Source organism: Megalobrama amblycephala, linkage group LG4, assembly GCF_018812025.1.
Source record: "Megalobrama amblycephala isolate DHTTF-2021 linkage group LG4, ASM1881202v1, whole genome shotgun sequence".
Lineage (NCBI taxonomy): Eukaryota > Metazoa > Chordata > Actinopteri > Cypriniformes > Xenocyprididae > Megalobrama > Megalobrama amblycephala.
The window spans coordinates 40,995,864-41,016,329 of record NC_063047.1 but is presented as its reverse complement, the minus strand read 5'-3'; the positions used below and the strand labels follow the sequence as shown (position 1 = coordinate 41,016,329).

The window sequence follows — 20,466 nt, the reverse complement described above, 5'->3', positions numbered from 1 at the left end:
TTAACAGTAAATGCAGGAGGAGGCATCTTCCCCCGTCATACCCTACCTGTTGCACAAATTAACCCCAAATAAAGATTATTGTGATGTTTTTAGTAAAAAAAATCTTTAAAATGACCCATCAGCCTCACCTCTTAAGATTCGTGCACAGGAGTGATGTTTTCACTATATCTGGAGGATAGACTAGACAGAAAGGGTGCATGGTTCACTGCACAATCATCAGTGAGTTAAAAGGCCTCTTTCTGCCGGCCCTATGGTGTCCTTTATAATGCATAACCCGCAACAAAGATTAGTTGGAGAGGGTGAAAAATTCAGAGAGACCTGACATTTCCCTTTGCTAAAATGAGAATGATGGACATTTGTGTTTGCTGTTGGTTTGACATTGATAATTATAAATGAGGTTGGGTGTCCTGATGTAGGTTGTGCCCCTGTCTTGCATTATAGTCTTTGATACCACTCTACTCTTTGAATTTCCTTTCTATATAGAGCATTCACAAATAAAACTTAAACTAAATCTTTTGAAATTGGCAATGATCCTCTTAAATTAGTTGTTATTGAATACAGTAATATATGCAGTGATCCGTTTAAAACCCAGACTTGTATTTTGGGTTGGCACTGACCACGTTTTTTTGGATCTATTGTTTAGTTGTACCAGGTGTAACAGGTTGAGCCTTCAAGCTAAATTAATTTAGCCTTTAATTAAAATGAATCCATCCTTCTTCTTGTTTTAAAAGAGTGGAATTGCAGCTGGCCCAGTGAAGTAGGAGCCCCTGGTGTTGTACCAGTCAGCAGACCTGCAGAGGACATGACAAACTCTGAAAATCTCATCTGGAGAGTGCTGCTGGGAGAACGAGTTGGCTCAGATGGTGTTCTTGCAAACATCTCAACCAATCAGCTTCTTACTCATAGAGATGGCCTGTCCTCGGAAGCAGGCCCACTGGAGTTAGACTACAGCAGTCTTGAGCGTGCGGGTCTTAATGGCTCACTGCTTGAGTTCACCCTCGGGCACCGACGAAATGACACAGGGGACTTCCTGCTCCCAAACAGAACTCTTACTACCATTTTACGCAATCGCAGCAATCGCACCAGGTAAATATGGTTATGTACTGTATACTATGGTTCAAAGCTTTAGGGCTAATGAGCATAAGACACTTGCATAAGACAGATTGCATTTATTTTGTCAATAATACAGTAAACACAGTATTTTTGTGAAATATTTTGCCATTTAAAATAACTGTTTTCTATTTTTATTTTACACCGCGAGCAGAATTATTAGGTATAAGTTGATTTTCTAATCATATTTTTTTTCAAGCACATATTACCAATTCCAAACCACATCAATTTTAATAACTACTTTTAATTTTGTATTTAATCATTTATAAGTGATATATAATTGTTCATAAAGGCTGGAAGTGAAAAACGCCTTATATTCAGGTGTACATAATTATTAGGCAGGTTTTCTTTTACAAATAAAATGAGCTAAAAAAGAGATTTTACTCAGACTGAAAAGTCAAAAATTATTAAATTCCTATGAGAAGAATGCAATACTAATGCAAAAGAAATTGCAAAGTTAAAGGTGCAATATGTAAAATTTTTGCACTAAAATATCCAAAAACCACTAGGCCAGTGTTTTATATTTTTTTCACTTGAGTACTTATAATATCCCAAATGTTTCCAACTATTTGTAAATTGTGAGAAAATTGCAATTTTAACCAAGGCTCCGGGACGTGTGAGGAGTCGCCTGTCAATTGTGTCATACCCGCGTTACCCGCGTTACCCTCGGTTTCCGGTTTTATTTTGTAGAAACCATGGAAACACCAAAGACGCTTTAATATATTACATGTTTTAATAGGCAAGGGAACAACTGTTTGGTTACATAGCTCAACACGTTTAGTTATATTGTTTAAATCTAATTTTCTTGATTTTTTTTGCGAGTACCATGCTTTACCATGCCTCATAGAAAAGCACCATTTTTGACAAGTAGCTAACATAGCATAATCAGATGCAGCTTTATTGTTAGTAACCGTAATATAGAATTTTCTCCATCATACAATACGTTTTAAAATTAATTGCATGCCATTTATCAACACAAGCCATCCAGTATTTAATATGATATTCTAAAATCGATCTTTCTTACTGCAGTGTGTCTCAAACAAGTGTCTCACAGCAGCTGCCGAGCGAACGCTCAGAGTAACGTTATAATTTTCAACACTCTCAAATGTATCTAATATGATAAACAGAGCTGCGTTACCTCATACTCATGACCGGAAAAGCGGAAGCGGCACCGGCAACTGAGGCATAATAAAAGTTCCACTGCTCGTGAGGCGTGTCTTGCGCAATCGCTCCAGCGGCCTCGTTCAGCTCCCACAACACTCGGTCCTGCTCTGCTTCATACTACAATAAGGTTAATAATTGCATCTATGAACATGATTTCTTCCCGAGTCCTATCCCTATTCTTTTGCACCAGCTGTGAAGTGAAGACCAGAAGATTCCGTGCTCAAACTTGGCGTCATCAAGCTACGCCTTTGTTTTGAATAGGCCTCTAGCGACCTCTAGCGGACAGAAATCTTACATATTGCACCTTTAAGGCATGATCATTGGACAGCAAAACACTCATTGGGTCAGCAGGGACAGACAAAAACTGGTGGAGAAGAAAAGACACATGTTAACTGCAGAAGAATTAAGAATTAAGGTGAAGAATTAAGTGTGAAACCAAGATGAACTAAAAATTAACTCCAACACCTTACTGCCAGATTCTGTAAGATAAATTCTTCAAACAGTGGTACAAGAGGATGTGGTGTTGGTCCTTCAAGAGTCACTCTCAATCTGTCTGTCTATAAAGCCTATAAAAAAACAGTATTCATGTATTTTACTATACTTCAGTATGTGATTCATATTAAGTGTGGGTCATTTTTTAGGATTCTTTACCTAACCTAGAGGCGCTGGAGACTAAAGGGTTCCTGATGGTTTCACACTTAATTCTTCACCTTAATTCTTAATTCTGTTTTGGCTAACGTGTCTTTTTTTCTCCACCTGTTTTTGTCTGACCCTTCTGACCCAAGGAGCGTTTTGCTGTCCAATGGTCATGCCTTAACTTTGCAATTTCTAGTATTGCATTAGTATTGCATCCTTCTCATAGGCATTTAATAATTTTTGACTTTTCAGTCTGAGTTAAATCTCTTTTTTTGCTCATTTTATCTGTAAAAGAAAACCTGTCTAATAATTATGCACACTGGAATATAAGGCGTTTTTAACTTCCAGCCTTCACGAACAATTATATATCACTTATAAATGATTAAATACAAATTTAATAGCAGTTATCAAGATTGATGTGGTTTGGAATTGGTAATATGTTATTGGGAAAAAAAAAATATTATCAGAAAATCAACTTGCCTACTAATTCAGCACACAATGTATTTTAAAATGTAATTTGTTCCTGTGATGGCAAAGCTGAATTTCCAGCAGCCATTATTCCAGTTTTCAGCGTCACATGATCCTCCTGTAATCATTCGAATATGTTGATTTGAAATACTCAAGAAATATTTCTTATTATTATCAAAACTGAAAACGGTGTGTTGCTTAATATTTTTCTGGAAACCGTGGTATATTTTTCATATTATAAAGTTTAGAAACAGATTTTCTTTTTAAATAGAATCTTTATAAATGTCTTTACTTTGATGTTAATTATTTGGTATTTCTTTCAAATAATACTAAAAAATCTTACGGACCCCAAACGTTTGAACAGTACAGTACAGTTTGATCAGTGTTTTATAATTTTATAATAATTATTTTCTATAATATTTTAATAATTCTAATAATTATTATAATATTTATTTATTTATTTTAATAGCCAATAGTCTTTAGTTACATAACAGACATGAAGGATGATTTGCTACTTGCTAGTCAGTTGTGTTAACGGGAGGGGAATTATCAATTTAGAAGGCATTTGATTGGCATTTGACAAAATTCTGTGTAGTGCAGGATGAATCATCAAAGCTCCAATTCTGACTTCACGATTGTCAAGGGATGGCACAACTTGAATGTACTGTTCAAACTCTACATTGTGCAAAGCTAACAACAGCTAAATCTCAATCTTTAATCAGCTCAGTAGCTGGTCGAGCATGATGCTAGAAATCTCAAGACAATTCCAAGGTCTTCCATACAATGAAGCAGCGGGCATCTTTGTCAGTTGGCTCTTTTGGCAATTTCGAATGTAAGGTCCTAGGCTTGTGTGGGACAGCCCTGCTCATGGGTGAATGGAATGTGCTGCAGACTCAAGCTCTGGCTTGGTTTTTTGTTAACGTTCTTGGAGACATTCAAAGAGTGCCGAGAGGAGACGGCCAAGCAGAGGCTGGCGGGATTGCATTCCATCATATTTATAATTCATGCTGGGTTCCCTCCGCCGTGTCCAAACACTGCTTTACCAGCCCCTCTGCCAGAGATCATAAAGAACATCTCATGAAATGCCCTTACTCGTATCTGAAGAAGAAAAGAAAGATTCCAGGTGGGGAGAAGAAAAGAAGGCTGAATGTAAGGATGATGGACTTTCTGAGAAACATAATTCAAGATATTTTGTTATTTGTGGAAAAAAGTGACATAGATCACTCGGGTACAGACTACGCTTGTCGCATCAGATAAATCCCAGGAATTTATCATGAGGAACAAATTTTATTGGCTCCTGTCTAGTTGAGGGAATGCACTGTTTTCCAGCCTTGACATTAAGGTAATGAGTGTGACCAGGAATGGTAAAAATGTTAGTGGTTTTATGACTGGAGTGTCAGTTGGTGTCTCGGCATCAACAAAAGTGAATGCTCTGCCTAATATACAGTGCAGGTGGCTGAACCGTGGCCTAGCCTGAGATGCTGTTTTATTTATCGCAGAAATAACCAAAGGCTCCTTCAGAAGAACAAACTGAGCGCGGCTGACATGTACCGTTGGAAGTTGTCCTCACAGGAGCCTTGCAGTATGACATGCTCAATAGGTAATCAAGGCATTATACTCGGTGGCCACAAACATCCACACATAACTATTCCTGATAACCATTTTTATGTTGGGAAGTTTGTTTTATACAATGCTCTTTCTCAAACAGGTGTGTCGAAATCACTTGCCATGTGTGTGCGGTATGATGGCATTGAGGTGGATGATGTTTATTGTGATGCTTTGACTCGACCAGAGCCAGTTCATGATTTCTGCATTGGCAGAGAATGCCAGCCCAGGTGCGCATGCTGCAGTTGTCACAGAAATGCAGGGGGAAAGTACGGAGCGCCGCACATGACGTGAGGGATAGATCAACCAAAAATGAAAATTCTGTCATCATTCATTCACCCTTATGTCATTCCAAACCCATAAGACGTTGGTAAATCTACAAAACGCAAATGAAGATTTAATGAAACCTGAGAGGTTTCTGTCCAGGTAAAAAAAAGGTCATAAAGCTGTTGTAAAATGAATCCATATGAATCAAGCTGTTTAATTCAAGTTTTGTCAAGAGATTCAATCACTGTATATGATGAACAGATTTAATTTAGCCTTTAATTTACATCTAAGCAATGATCGACACATACATCTTGTGTCATGCACAAGAATCAATGAGATTTGTTCCAGAGTGACGCACACATGTGATGCACGCACGTTTGCCATATGTGATGTGCTCTATGTATGTGTTTTTACATGTAATGGATTATATGTATGGATTCATTTTATGATTCCTTTATGAGCTTATGGATCTTGTAAGTTTTGGTTACCCAGACTTTCAAAGAAGGGACAGAAACCTCTCAGGTTTCATTAAAAATATCTTTGTGTTTGAAAGACTAACCAAAGTCTGGAACAACATGAATGTGTGTGAAGTATGACAGAATTGACATTTTTGGGTGTAGAACCCCTTTAAGTATTTGTTAATCAATGGCCACGTTTTATTCATTTGTTCCCTCGTTTTAGTTTAATTGTGACCATATTTGATTAATTTATTTTTAGGCAAATCTTTGCTACATTGTATTAATTTGTTCTTAATTTAGTATTTAATTTAGTAAATCGTGGCCATAATTTAACTAAAATGAGGAAGCAAATTGGTACAAAGTGGCCACCTTTTACCTAAAAAGAGGGAACAAATGAATAAGTCATGGGAACAAAATCTTAAAGGATTAGTTCACTTTAAAATGAAAATTACCCCAAGATTTACTCACCCTCAAACCATCCTAGGTGACTATGACTTTCTTCTTTCTGATGAACACAATAGGAGTTATTTATTTGTGTAAGAAAAACCATATTTATAAAGTAAAATATTTAGCTTCTGCCAGACAACTTAGGAAGAAAGCTTTTTTCAGAAGTTGAATTCAGAAGGTGTAGGACATAGCGTAAGCGTTTTGAACTGCAAGAGGCATTACACTTTGTAAGTTGAATACGGAAGGTGGTCTGGCGGAAGCTATATATTTTACTTTATAACTTGTTAAATATGGATATTTTTCTTAAAAAAATGCATCGCTTCGCTTCAGAAGGCCTTTATTAACCCCCCGGAGCCGTGTGGAGTACGTTTTGCTTTGGATGGATGCACTTTCTTGATCTTCATACTCGTTGGTCCCGTTCACTGCATTATAAAACTTGGATGTGTCAGGATATTTATTAATATAACTTCGATTATGTTCATCAGAAAGAAGAGAGTCATACAGTACAGTCCAAAAGTTTGGAACCACTAAGATTTTTAATGTTTTTAAAAGAAGTTTCGTCTGCTCACCAAGGCTACATTTATTTAATTAAAAATACAGTAAAAAACAGTAATATTGTGAAATATTTTTTTTTTGACAAATTTATTCCTGTGATGCAAAGCTGAATTTTCAGCATCGTTACTCCAGTCTTCAGTGTCACATGATCCTTCAGAAATCATTCTAATATGCTGATTTGCTGCTCAAGAAACATTTATGATTATTTTCAATGTTGAAAACAGTTGTGTACTTTTTTTTTCAGGATTCCTTGATGAATAGAAAGTTCAAAAGAACAGCATTTATCTGAAATACAAAGCTTCTGTAGCATTATACACTACCGTTCAAAAGTTTGGGGTCAGTAAGATTTTTTATTTTTATTTTTTTGAAAAGAAATTAAAGAAATGAATACTTTTATTCAGCAAGGATGCATTAAATCAATCAAAAGTGGCAGTAAAGACATTTATAATGTTACAAAAGATTAGATTTCAGATAAACACTGTTCTTTTGAACTTTCTATTCATCAAATAATCCTGAAAAAAAATATTGTACACAAATATTTTGTACAATTGTACACATTAAATGTTTCTTGAGCAGCAGATCAGCATATTAGAATGATTTCTGAAGGATCATGTGACACTGAAGACTGGAGTAACGATGCTGAAAATTCAGCTTTGCCATCACAGGAATAAATTACTTTGTCAAATATATTTAAATAGTACACAGTTATTTTAAATTGTAATAATATTTCACAATATTACTGTTTTTTACTGTATTTTTAATTAAATAAATGTAGCCTTGGTGAGCAGACGAAACTTCTTTTAAAAACATTAAAAATCTTAGTGGTTCCAAACTTTTGGACTGTACTGTATACGCCTAGGATGGCTTGAGTCCTGGAGTAATTTTCATTTCAAAGTGAACTAATCCTGTAATTTGTGTTCACAATATCTTGTCTTTTTTCCTCATGTCAAGTGCGCGGCTCTGTAGCAAAGACAAGAAAAGGAAAGAAAACAACACAACCCCCCCCACCCAAAAAAAAAAAAAAATTCTGTCATCGTTTACTCACTCTTATGTCATACTAATTGCAATTTTATTATGTCTCCTAAAAAGTGTTACTTGACCCAAAACTCTTACTGTGCTCTTTATGTCTAGATGGGAGGCAAGCAGCTGGAGTGAGTGTTCTCGGACCTGTGGAGAAGGTTTCCAGTTTCGCCTTGTGCGGTGCTGGAAGATGCTGGCTCCCGGCCTAGACAGCTCAGTGTACAGTGACCTCTGTACAGAGGCACAGCTAGAGCGCCCCCCAGAGCGTCGGGCATGTAAAAGCCCTACTTGTGGCCCTCAGTGGGAAGTAGCTGAGTGGTCTGAGGTAGGTTAAGAGCTCTTTTACTTAATCCTCCATTATTGCCTCCATACACTGTAAATAAGTGAATAAATAAATTATTAATCAGTATTTTTGTCTTGGCCAGTAAAAATTCCTAAAAATCATTTAAACAAGATCAATTTATATGAGTAGCAAACTGAAAACTGAAATGTTTGGAGTGGACAATGTCAGTGTTATCAAACTAGAATACCTGTTTGTTTTGCAGTGCCCAGCTAAATGCGGTCGCAAGAGTCTGGTTACTCGAGAGGTCAGATGCTCAGATGAGAATCATGCATGTGATGAGACAACTCGCCCAGTGTCTACCAAAAACTGCACCGGCCCTCCATGCGAGCGCCAGTGGACAGTGTCTGAGTGGGGACCGGTGAGACACTCTCAAGAATTGAAATGCACACTCATTATGTTTGACAGTTTAAAAAATATTTAACACTGTGTTTTAATCAAGTACATTGATGAATCAGATTGTGATGTCACATTTCCGCCGTTATTAACATTGTAAATCTAGCGAAGTTTTTTTATATTTTCATTTTAAAAAATGATGTACACTTATAACACTATACTTTGTGTTTTATTACCTTGGCATCAAACTACTGTAGTGTTTAATACAGTGACAACAAATTTAACATCTTTCCCTCTTCTGACCATCTCTCAATATTTTTTTCCTATTTTGGAAGCTCATAGAAATGCTATTGTGGATTTTTTCTTTTGCAATTGAGACAAATGGGAATGCAAAATTAGATTTGTTGTAGTTTCTGTCCCCTGCTATAGAATTTTACCCAACTATGATGAAATGTGAAATATGAAAAGGGTCCATAGAGTAACAAGGGGCATTCAAACTGACATTGATTTGAAGCAGTACAGTGACAGAAAGTCATTCATTTTCTAGAGAGTTGGCGATTGGAGGTGATGAGCGACAGCAACTGCTGAGAAATTTGAGCTTAACTTAACTTAAAGGTGCTCTAAGAGATGTCATGCGTTTTTAGGCCAAAAAATTTTTTGTCACATACAGCAAACATCTCCTCACTATCCGCTAGCTGCCTGTCCCCTTAACACACTGTAAAAAACGCGGTCTCTGTAGTCGCCACAAGCTCCGAAACGGCAATAAAAACAAACTGGTGCAGCCTGGACCAGAAAACATAATAAACATGCTCCAGCCAATAACCGACAAGAATGATTTTAAATGCACGTTCATGACTGTTTCAGGAAGCACGGAGGGGAGGGGGAGGAGGAGGAGGAGGGAGGGTCTAGCTAGCCTCTGTTTTGTTTGACAACACTTCGAACGTCAACAGGAAGTTACTCCACCCATGATCGCTTAGAGCACCTTTAAGAGTTTAACTTTATGCTCATTAACAGTAATGTGAGTGGAGCTTACACCATCCAAATCATGAATCTCATTGGTCCAAAATCCTGCTCCACATAACTTAAAGGGATTGTTCAAATTCTGTCATCATTTACAAAGCTTCATGTCATTTCAAACCCATTTTTATTTCTTCTGCGGAACTCCAAAGGAAGATAATTTGAAGAATTTTGGAAAACAAACAACACTGAAGCCAATTGTACTTCCATTGTATGGGCAAAAACAAACAAAAAAACACTAAGATATTTTCTCCAAATAATAAAATGATTAGAATGACATGAGTGTGAGTAAATGATGACAGAAATGTTATTTTTGTGTGAACTATCTAACTATATTTTAAAAATGTTCATATTTCATTTTTACTCAGTGTTCAGGCATCTGTGGGCATGGAAAAACGGTTCGGCATGTGTACTGCAAAACACCAGAGGGACGAGTGGTACCTGAGTCTCAATGCCCACCTGAAAACAAACCTTTGGCCATTCACCCCTGTGGAGACAATGAATGCCCTCCACATTGGCTGGCTCAAGACTGGGAGAGGGTGAGGATTATGCTTTTGCTGTGGAAAAAAAAACAATGTTTTTAATATTTCTCCAGTAATCATTGTCTTCTGGCTCCCAGTGCAACACAACTTGCGGGCGCGGTGTGAAGAGAAGGACAGTGCTGTGTGTCGGAATCACAGGTGGAAAGGTCCAGATCCATGATGATGAGGAATGTGACAGCAGTAAGCAACCAGTAGATGAGGACACCTGCTTTGAAAGGCCTTGCTTCAAGTGGTACACAACACCATGGTCTGAGGTGAAACATTTAAAAGTGTATTCAATTTATGATGGCAGATTGAAAAACTATCAAATATAACTAGTATAACTAGTAGCAGAAAGTACAGCTGGCCATGTAGGCATTTACAGTAAACTAAGTGAGTTACTCAACTCTGCGTCACAATGCTGACGGTAAGGGAACGCTTCTGCGTGATTGCGTCTGAGGTACGTGTGAATTGTGAAATCACTCCAATCTCATTGGCGAAACATCATCAGCTTCTGTGCCTTCAGTAAGCTCTCTGCGTCATTCTGTCTCCTTCTAACTGAAAAGACACTTGCAAGCTATCTCTCCCAGGAGTCTGTATCGTCCCTTTAGGCCCTGACAATCCCCACCAAGTCCTGTAGAAAGACATCCTCCTTAGTGGGCAAAGATTACGTGATGGCGGGTCAGGCTGGAGCATGTCTGCACACAATGGCGATACTGCATACTAGGCTAAACCTGCTTAAGGATCAAGAGATTTCAAGAGGCAAAGAAACAGGTGGCGGTGTTTCAAAAGTTATCCCTCGCCGGACCCAGGTCCTGGGGCTGCTGCTAAGGAGCCCAGTACGAGCTCCTCTCCCAGGCAACAACAGAAGCAGAGTGTAATTTCTCACGCCCACCCTCAGCGAGACTGAGAGCGAATCTGAGAGCCGTCATCTGAGAGCCCATTCAATAAGAAGTAAGGCTTTGTTGTCAGGTGTTTTCCTCCAGGAAGTGTGTGATGCGGCAGGCTGGTCCTCTCAGCATTTATCAGATTCTACAGTCTGGATTTGGATTCCATGCCAGGATCTCAGGTGTTTATGTTCTAAGCTTGTGCTCGCCATGATTTACACTGGGACAGGCATTTGTCACTATGACGTATTGGGTATGAACGTTTCCATAGCATCAACATTCTGACGCAGCGTTGATTTCCCTTGAAAGGGAATGTCTTGGTTACGACTGTAAGTCTGGTTCCCTGAGAAAAGAATGAGACACTGCATCGCCTTCCATACTTTGGGCATGCCTGTGACTACTTTTTTCAGCTAAACAGAAGCTGGCGATGTTTGCTCAGGGTATCATTTATAGCTTCCGTGGTACGCCGTCATGCATCATGGGATGATGTTTTGCCAATTAGATTGAAGTGATTCCACAATGGCTTCAGATGCAATCACGCAGAAGAGTTCCCAAACATTCTAACGTGCCATCTTTCTTAAGCCGCGCACACACTTAACGATTGTAAGGCCGATTATGAATGTAAATTGATACTTATGATTGATCGCGCTCAAACGCGTCCAGTCAGAGCCAGTTGCGTTCAGTCTGCGATTACAGTCGGTGTTCAAATTCCATGTGTGAGTATATAAATTGGCTCCAGTCCAAGGAAACAATCGGTATGTGTGTTCAGTTCAGTCTTAGAATGTTTCAGCGAATCGTTAGGTGTGTCCCCGGCTTTAGGGAACCAGGGTTACAGTACTAACCAAGATGTTAACTAGGTTTTAAAAAACAGCAATTTTCTTATCAAGTCTTTCTTCTCCAATGAAGGCTCCCAAGTTCGAGTCTTATTCACTGTTCTTTTCTCTTGCTTGTACTCAACTGTTTCTCAGTGCACCAAGACTTGTGGTGTTGGTGTGAGAATGAGAGATGTGAAGTGTTACCAGGGAAGAGAGCTTGTTCGTGGATGTGACCCTTTGACCAAACCTGTTAACAAACAGACATGTGCACTCCAGCCCTGTCCCACCGAACCTCCAGGTATGCTAAACAGTTCATGCTAAATTTCACATTGTTCTAAAACTTGATGCTGTTATTTTTCCAGTTAAATATGAATGTATATTGAATATGGGGTCAAAGTTGACTGTAAAGACAATTAAAATGTTACAAAAGATTTGTATTTCAAATAAATTCTTTCTATTTATCAAAGAATCCTGAAAAAATGCATCACAGTTTCCACAAAATATTAAGCAGCACAACTGTTTTCAACTTTGCTAATAAGAAGAAATAGAATGATTTCTGAAGGATCATGTGACACTGAAGACTGGAGTAATGATGCTGAAAATTCAGCTTTGCCATCACAGGCATAAATTATATTTTAAAATATATTAAAATACAATATATAATTAAATATATATAAAATGTTCAATTGGTGTCATATGTCACTAGTGTGCCATTTTTTTGTTCCTCGTTATTGCAATTCATTATATTTATAATGTTATGCAGGTTTGGAATGACATGAAAGTGATAAATGATGACAGATTTTTAATTTGGGGGTGAACTAATCCTTAAATATGCACTTAAAAAATAGCCAAACCATTTTAATAGCCAAAAATGTGCTATAGGTCCAAAGAAATCATAAATAACATGCATTGTAACTACTTTATTGCTTCTCCAGATGAAAACTGCCAGGATCGTCCCACCACCAACTGCTCGCTGGCTCTGAAGGTGAATTTGTGCAGTCACTGGTATTACAGCAAGGCCTGTTGCCATTCTTGCCGTAATCTTCAAGCTTCCTAGCTACTCTCCAGCGCTCAGGTTTTCATCTCTTCATGCCATCTGCATTGTACTTGTTTTAGGATTGCAGCAAGGGAACTTAGAATCAGTATTTGGTTATAGCTTAAACTAGCTCCATAAAAACTTCATTACTGCCAGTATTACAAAATGATACCTACTTTATGACAATGTCCTGTGTTTGTGGGATACAGTAAGGAAATATTAAATTATTTGATTAATGCTCAGAGGATTATATTGCATGTCATAAAAGTATTTATTATTCGTCAGGTTTTATTGGACATTTATTTTCTGGCAGTGGCAGAGGTCGATACTGAATGTTACCTCTGGCTGAAGATGGCTGATTTAGTACTGTACATCCAAACACAGGCTGACCCTCAAGCCACTGCTGGCTCCTACGCTCTACTGTCTACTTTTATCCAGTTTAACTATTGCTAGACCTAGGCTTATGTTAATTTATTGGTTACAGCAGTAGTTTTATTGGGTTCTCTCATATGTATGTATCCGATTAATTCATTTTTGTATCATTTGATTTGAATTGACAATGGATTTAACAGAACTTGACATAGCCAAGTCATTTTATCCTTGTCATTGAGTGAGTCCTGACACTTGAACGTGCTATAGTTGAAAATGTATCTGATTCATATATTGTTTCATTAAGACACAATAAACCTCATATATTGTATACTACCTTACCTCAAGTACAAAAGACAATCAAATTTGACTTTCTTATAGAAAAACAGTTGTGTACCTCTCCGAATATTAAATAATAAATATTATACTCCAAGGAAATGCTGTGTTTTTTGTTATTTTTAATATAGGTTTTAAAATAATCAAATTATTTATAGAATAATTTACATTAATAAGATGTAAATGAGTGCTATTTTAGTATTATTGATATACCATTATAGTTTTTGTTTATACTTTGAATTATATTTTATTTTTATATTTTCTGTTTCTGTTTTGTAATTTTGTTGTGTTTTTGTCATTTTTACTTTTAAAATACATCTTTAGTTGTATTAAGTTTTAGTTTATTTAGTTTTGGTTATTTTAGTACTTCAACTTAAACTATATATATATATATATATATATATACAGTATATATATATTATAATATAATATATTATTTCAGTTAATGTTTATTTTTAAAATCATTACTTTATTTTTATTTCAAGTAATTATTTTTTTGTGGTTTTAGTTTTAATTATCAAAATAACCTTGGTGTAAAAACTAAGTTCATTAAGAATACAAAACATTTCAGCAGTTTTTGGGAGTGAAAAACAGTAGTAATTCAGTAACATTCATCTGCAAAAATCCCAACATACATAACACAAACACACACACACTTTGTCTCATTTAATGTTTTTAATTGACCAAAGTATGGATAGAACCTTTTTTCTGCACAAGAACTGATGCCACCTGCTGGCCAGCAATGTGTAGTTAAATATGTTCATCACATTATGAGAGCTCAAAACCTGCTCATCAAAACCTCACACAACTACTGTTAATATTAACAAATCTTGCATTTATTAACAAATGAAAAGTTAAAAGACAATAACAGATCATTTTTCTGGTGACTTCAGAGTTCTTTTGGATCAAAATCAATGCAAAGTGAGTGGCACTAAAGATAAGAATGCAGACAATTATAAAGTCAGTCAATTAAATGGATTACACAAACAGACACACATATTCACAATCCTACATGTAAAACTATGACAGCAGGTGATATCATCATTTCACAACTTAAATATACTGTACATCCTCACCATTTTTAGTTTTATCATACCAAATCACACCAACCTAATATATCTTTTAATCGTCTATTTCATTACAGCAGTAAATATCTGTGAGAGACAAATAATGTGAAACAATATCAAAGATATCAAAATTTTACTCTCCAGTTCTCATGCCAATAAAAAGCCCTATTAGTTACATATGAAGAGTGAACGTATGAATAATAAAGCAAATGCTTTTATTACACAGTCTAAGAAAAGTCTGTAAAAATAGGACACAATGTACTGTGTTAATAGGAGTTAATAAATAATACATTTATTAATAAATCGGTATTTATTTTTCACAGGTGTTTTACCCACATTTTGAATAATGCATCGCATTGTATTGTGTTTTACACTCTTAGAAAAAAAGGTTCAGTGGGGTTCTATATAGAACCCTAGGGTTCTTGACTCAATGTTAAAGAATCCTTTATACCAAAAAGGTTCTCGCCAAACAGAACCCTTTAAGGTTCTATATAGAACCTTTTCTTATAGGGGTTAAAGGGATAGTTCACCCAAAAATGAAAATTTGATGTTTATCTGCTTACCCCCAGAGAATCCAAGATGTAGGTAACTTTGTTTCTTCAGTAGAACACAAATGATGATTTTTAACTCCAACCATTGCAGTCTGTCAGTCATATAACGCATGTCAATGGTAACAAAATCTATGAGAGTAAAAAAAACATGCACAGACAAATCCAAATTAAACCCTGCGGCTCGTGACGACACATTGATGTCCTAAGACATGAAACTATCGGTTTGAGTGAGAAACCAAACAGTATTTATATCATTTTTTACCTCTAATACACCACTATGTCCAACTGCCTTGCACGGCATCCGGTGCGTGAGGTGTGTGCGCGCTCTGGCGTAGTTTAAACATGGTGCCTGTAGTACAACAGTTGGAAGTAAACCACAAAAAAACATGGTTTTATTACAAAACTTCATTTTATTTTGTTACTTTTCGTAAAGGCAGTTTACAAATAAAAAAGGCACATACAAAGATCTTGTTCACATACCTCAGTTGGATGTGGAAAAACCATAAGCACAGCTGATGGTTTAAGTCGTACGTGATCCTCTCCTGGGTATGTAAAATCATCAGGGGAAAAATGATCGCTGCAGACCCTCAACAACTTTTGTATGTTAATGGGATGTGTTGATATCCAGCTGAAGAGCAATCAACCATAACTTCAGGCGAGCAGGCTCAGAAGTTGGGTAAGTCACCACTCCCGAATGAGTTTGCACGAGCGAATGTAATCTTTTAGTTTTAAGTCGGTTTGAACAATCCGGATAAGCGCAAGTAAGTACCATTTTGATTAGCCATCGTACCTACAATGTTTGTGCACTGTGTAAACAATGAGTGATGTATACGCGAGAGAGATCACTTCCGGCGCATGCGTAAACTACGCCAGAGCGCGCACACACCTCACGCACCGGATGCCATGCGCGCGCGCTCAAGGCAGTTGGACATAGTGGTGTATTAGAGGTAAAAAAGGATATATAAATACTGTTCAGTTTCTTACACAAACCGATCGTTTCGTGTCTTAGGACATCAAAGTGTCGTCACGAGCCGCAGGGTTTAATTTGGATTTGTCTGTGCATGTTTTTTTGACTCTCATAGATTTTGTAAAAACTGACATGCATTATACGACTGACAGCAACGGTTGGAGTTAAGAATCATAATTTGTGTTCTACTGAAGAAACAAAGTCATCTACATCTTAGATGCCCTGGAGGTAAGCAGATAAACATCAAATTTTCATTTTTGGGTGAACTATCCCTTTTAAGGAAATGTCAGTAAACTTATATAATGTCCTTGCAGATAATTGCCTTTTCCGTTTACCTACGGATTTTTTTTTCTTACAGTGCAGATGACTATCCTGATCAATCAATCAATCAATCAAAAGTAGATATTTTGGAATTAATTAAATAAAATGAATAAAATGGAGCACTGGGTACAGAAAGCAGCATTACAAATGTGAATCACACAATATTTCAGGTGAATACGAGGTGCTACACATCCGTGCTGACGCTGTGATGAGTCAGCACTTCCTGCATGGTGACGGAGCGGATGAGGTTGAGTTTGTGGAAGCTGGGCGTATCCATTGGCAGGTCTAATTCCTCCTGCTGCAGAGTCCTGTAGCTGATCCTGCCACCTCCATTGCGCAGCCCCTCCTGGGGGCTCATGTACAGCGGCAGATAGCCCGAGCAGGAGGGGCAGAAAGTGTACGAGCGGGGCGGCCTGTAGGGCATGCGCGGGGTGTACTGAGGATAGCTGACTGGTCCATTGGGCTCAAAAGGCTCTGCAGTCATTAGCAGCTGATTGGAGGACGCGTATTCAGGGAAATGTTGAAGACTCAGTGGACTCTCAGGTGGACTCGGTTGGCGTGGTGGACTTGGCGATGCCTTAGCAACGTCTGCCTCCTCCTCCCCCTCCTCCGACTCTTCTCTTTTACAGCAGTAATACTAATGGGCAGAGTGAGACGTCACACTCAGTATGTAAGAGAAGAGGGCGGTACTTATGAGACAAGCAGTAGAGGAGGATTACCTGCAGCCTACAGTAACACAAAACTGTGACAATAGTTAGCAAGATGACTGCAGCTAAAATTCCACCTGTGATGACCACTGTGCCGGCTGTCATTCGAAATCCTCTCCATCAACAAACTGGGCATGCCATAAAGACAAAAAACAGAGACACAAAGAAAATTGATGTTTTGGATGCAAAAAAATACCGCCTTGCATATTGCAAAGACTGACAGATATATACAGTACATAAGTAAGCTACTGGACATGTTTATACAGGATTAGTGGTCAACTGATTTTTTTTTTTTATGGCCAAAATACACTACCTTTCAAAATTTTAATTTAGCAAAAGATTTCTAATTTAAATACTATTCTTTTCATCTGGAAAAATGTATCACGGTTTCCTCAAAAATATTAAGCAGCACAACTGATTTCATCATTGAGAATAGTAAGAAATGCTTATTGAGTTATATTAGAATGATTTCTGAAGGATCATGTCACTGAAGACTCAAGTAATGTCTGCTGAAAATACAGCTTTGCCATCACAGGGATTCATTATATTTTAAAATATATTAAAATAGAAAACATTTATTTGAAATTGTAATAATAATTCACAATATTGCTGTTTTTACTGTATTTTTGATCAAATAAATGCAGTCCTGGTGAGCATAAGAGAACTCAAAAAGATCTTACCAACCTCTCTCTCTCTCTCTCTCTCTCTATATATATATATATATATATATATATTAACTAACATTATTTAAACAGAAAAAAAAATCTCACAATCTCACAGTAGTCAAATATCAGCACATATTGGTCTATACTACTCATGAGTCTGTTGCATACTCTCAATTAAATCAATTCTATTGCATACTCCCAATTAAATCATTGCTATTATTGAAATTACATGTACATCTGATGCCTATTTCATGCTCTTTGATTATGAATTCAGTAAATATGGAAAATATCCAAACACATGCTACAGCAGTGTAATAACAAACTGATCGAAGATGCATTAAATGATTTTTCCAAAAATAGCACATTTGCACAATTTCAACAGCATGTCTAAGGAATGACAGCATGTAACAGACCAAAGACATTTACAAAGCTCAGGTTATTTAGTCATAATTAGAACACAGATTAGTCAGTGTTTGTTTGTTTAGCGTTACAAATAATCCTGTCTCTGTCTATGTGAAATGCAAATGAAGGTGCAACTAGACACAAGTGAATCAGAAAGGGCCCCTCAATAAGACTTTTAGATTTCATGTCATATTTGGACTCGCCTCAGGCCAGAGACTCATTCAAGCCCAAATAAACTAGTCACCCATTTGCACAAATCACTGGCAAAGCTTTACATAACCAAATCTAAAGGTCATCATCAGTTAACAACCAACAACACACGATGTCTAAGGTGATTTAGGAATATTTAACTTTACTGTAACATTAACGCGAAGATCTGTTCCTCAGGTCTGACAACAAATAAAGCTGAATGAATTTTGTATACTCTATATCAATATTCAGAATTAACAGAAGAAATATAGTGACAACTTTATCCAAAGTGCAATAATTTATGAACTCAATTCATTTATCAATTCAAAGTAGCCCATTAAATGTGAACTAAATTCCATTTCCTGTAAATAAATAATCTTTTGATTTTCTGATCGATACTGTGAGAATAATCATACAAGCGACCCATAATGAGCATATTATTAACATAGGCTGCTAATTATTACATTTTAAAAATATAAATGTCATTTAAATAGAACTTAAACTGCATTAACTCAGAAGATGTATTGTATACTCACATTATGGTATCTACAGAACATATGGCACTCGTCCAACGCATCCGGCGAATTTACCCACACACTACCTACAAAATCGCTTTTACGAGGTCACATCTCCAGACGGAATTAACTTTCTATAATAAATAGATCAGACAAAAAGATCACTGAACATAGTGGATGACTTTCTGAGAGCTGTGAGGAGAAGAGCGTCCGCTGGAGTCACGTCCCACATCTCAGTGTGTGTCAACCTCTCCCCACTGATCACACGATCATTCACTCATAGGCTATAGTTGAAGCCTAGTACGCGTTTTCACTGATATTGACTAAATCCATATTTAAAGTACGTGTTTTGTAGGCCTATCAGGTAAATATCGCTACTTTCAAATATGAATTTGGACTACAGCGGCAGACTGGATTGAGAATAATTAGGCTATTAGTGGTCTAAAGATCTGTACTACTTTTGAGATTTATAGTATAGGCCTATTATTTTATTCTGATGCCTGCTTAAGATATGTTCTGCTAGTTTTGAAAGAGAATGTGTAGTATGGCATCTCATGTTCTCATATTCTTGTGATTCTAGCTCCTCAAGTTGTCTTCCAGATGCAAAGTGTGAAACATGTAGATGACAGTTTATTAATTTTTCATTAATATTTTTAAGTTGCAAGTGACCTAATTATTTGTTAAAATGTACTTGTACTTCCTCTTTCTTTCTGTCAAACACACACTCTCAAACATTCACTGACTTTTAGTCCCACTTTAAACTCTTTCCTGCCGCTGACTTTCCTCCTGTTGGACCACTGAGTGCTGCTAAGAGGAGATAGTTGGAGAGTGAAGAAAACCATATTTTAGTATATGAATTATTCAGCCTTCAAATATTAAAGGAGGCTGAGATTCCAGTGTATTGTACGGACATGGTCATGATAAATTCATAAGTAAAGATGCAGTGTATAAGGCAAGGTTATTTTTCTCTTTTCCCTCTCTTCTTTTTCCTCTTTCAAAAGCTGCTCTCAGAATTCCCACTGGAGCATCCGCGCCTTTCCATGCACTGGAATATTTGGAGTGAAAGGTTGGACAAAACTGATTGCATGAATATAAGTTTGTATAGACACATGTATTTAAAGACATGGAAATTATATTGTTGCATGATGACAAATCAGTCTATGTAAAGGCAAAATCTGATGATATTGCAAATGAGACAAAAATAGTTAACAGATTGATCAGAAGCATAATACATTGGTGATGCTGTCATTTTTTGTCTCTGAAACTCCATTCTTTGGCTTAACCCTTAAATGCATACCTCGGGTCTTTAGTGACCCGGGACATCATTCACTACCCTCCTCCTTGTTCATTTTTTAAAGTTAGACATTAACCTTTTTGGTATTCCTCAATCAATTCATTATAAAGAATGTAACAAGAAAAAAAAAAATCATAAAATTATAAAAGAATGCCAATTTTTGTATTCATTTTTGTAAAAATTGTATAGGGTCGCTATGGACCTGAGGTGTGTATAAGTGTACATATATTTTTTTCTGCACAACAATAATTGAATCTTAGATGACGGAATAAGTGCAATTCACCTTTATTCCACAAGGTGTCAATGTCTGATACACAATGATGAAGTGACGATCCATTCAGACAAAAAAACAAAAGAATAAGCAAAACATGAAATGGCTCAGCGATTTACTACAGCGAAGT

General features: G+C 36.9%; 2 protein-coding genes across 2 annotated transcripts in view; one reads left to right on the top strand and one right to left on the bottom strand.

The window, feature by feature from the left end:
• Nucleotides 1-13,480, top strand: part of adamtsl2 (ADAMTS-like 2) — a 30,978-nt gene extending 17,498 nt beyond the window's left edge. Inside the window, exons 11-19 of the mRNA XM_048189339.1 lie at nt 732-1,086; nt 4,878-4,978; nt 5,087-5,213; nt 7,842-8,055; nt 8,276-8,431; nt 9,792-9,962; nt 10,043-10,219; nt 11,800-11,944; nt 12,582-13,480. Coding sequence (XP_048045296.1) covers nt 732-1,086; nt 4,878-4,978; nt 5,087-5,213; nt 7,842-8,055; nt 8,276-8,431; nt 9,792-9,962; nt 10,043-10,219; nt 11,800-11,944; nt 12,582-12,703 — 1,568 coding nt within the window. The 3' untranslated portion in view covers nt 12,704-13,480. The remainder of the gene's footprint in view (nt 1-731; nt 1,087-4,877; nt 4,979-5,086; nt 5,214-7,841; nt 8,056-8,275; nt 8,432-9,791; nt 9,963-10,042; nt 10,220-11,799; nt 11,945-12,581) is intronic.
• Nucleotides 13,481-16,138: 2,658 nt separating this feature from the next.
• LOC125266132 (protein FAM163B) lies at nt 16,139-18,989 on the bottom strand. The gene is made up of 3 exons (XM_048186591.1): nt 18,793-18,989; nt 17,013-17,128; nt 16,139-16,930 (listed from the first exon to the last, which is right to left on the bottom strand). Exons 2-3 carry the CDS (start codon nt 17,103-17,105, stop codon nt 16,478-16,480), a joined length of 546 nt encoding a protein of 181 aa, XP_048042548.1. The 5' UTR covers nt 17,106-17,128; nt 18,793-18,989; the 3' UTR covers nt 16,139-16,477.
• Between the last annotated feature and the right edge of the window lie 1,477 nt (nt 18,990-20,466).

Coding starts and splice junctions, on each gene's coding strand:
- LOC125266132 (XM_048186591.1), bottom strand. CDS start 17,105: ATGACAGCCGGCACAGTGGTCATCACAGGTGGAATTTTAGCTGCAGTC. Junction 16,931..17,012: donor TGTGTTACTGTAGGCTGCAG/GTAATCCTCCTC, acceptor TCTGCCCATTAG/TATTACTGCTGTAAAAGAGA.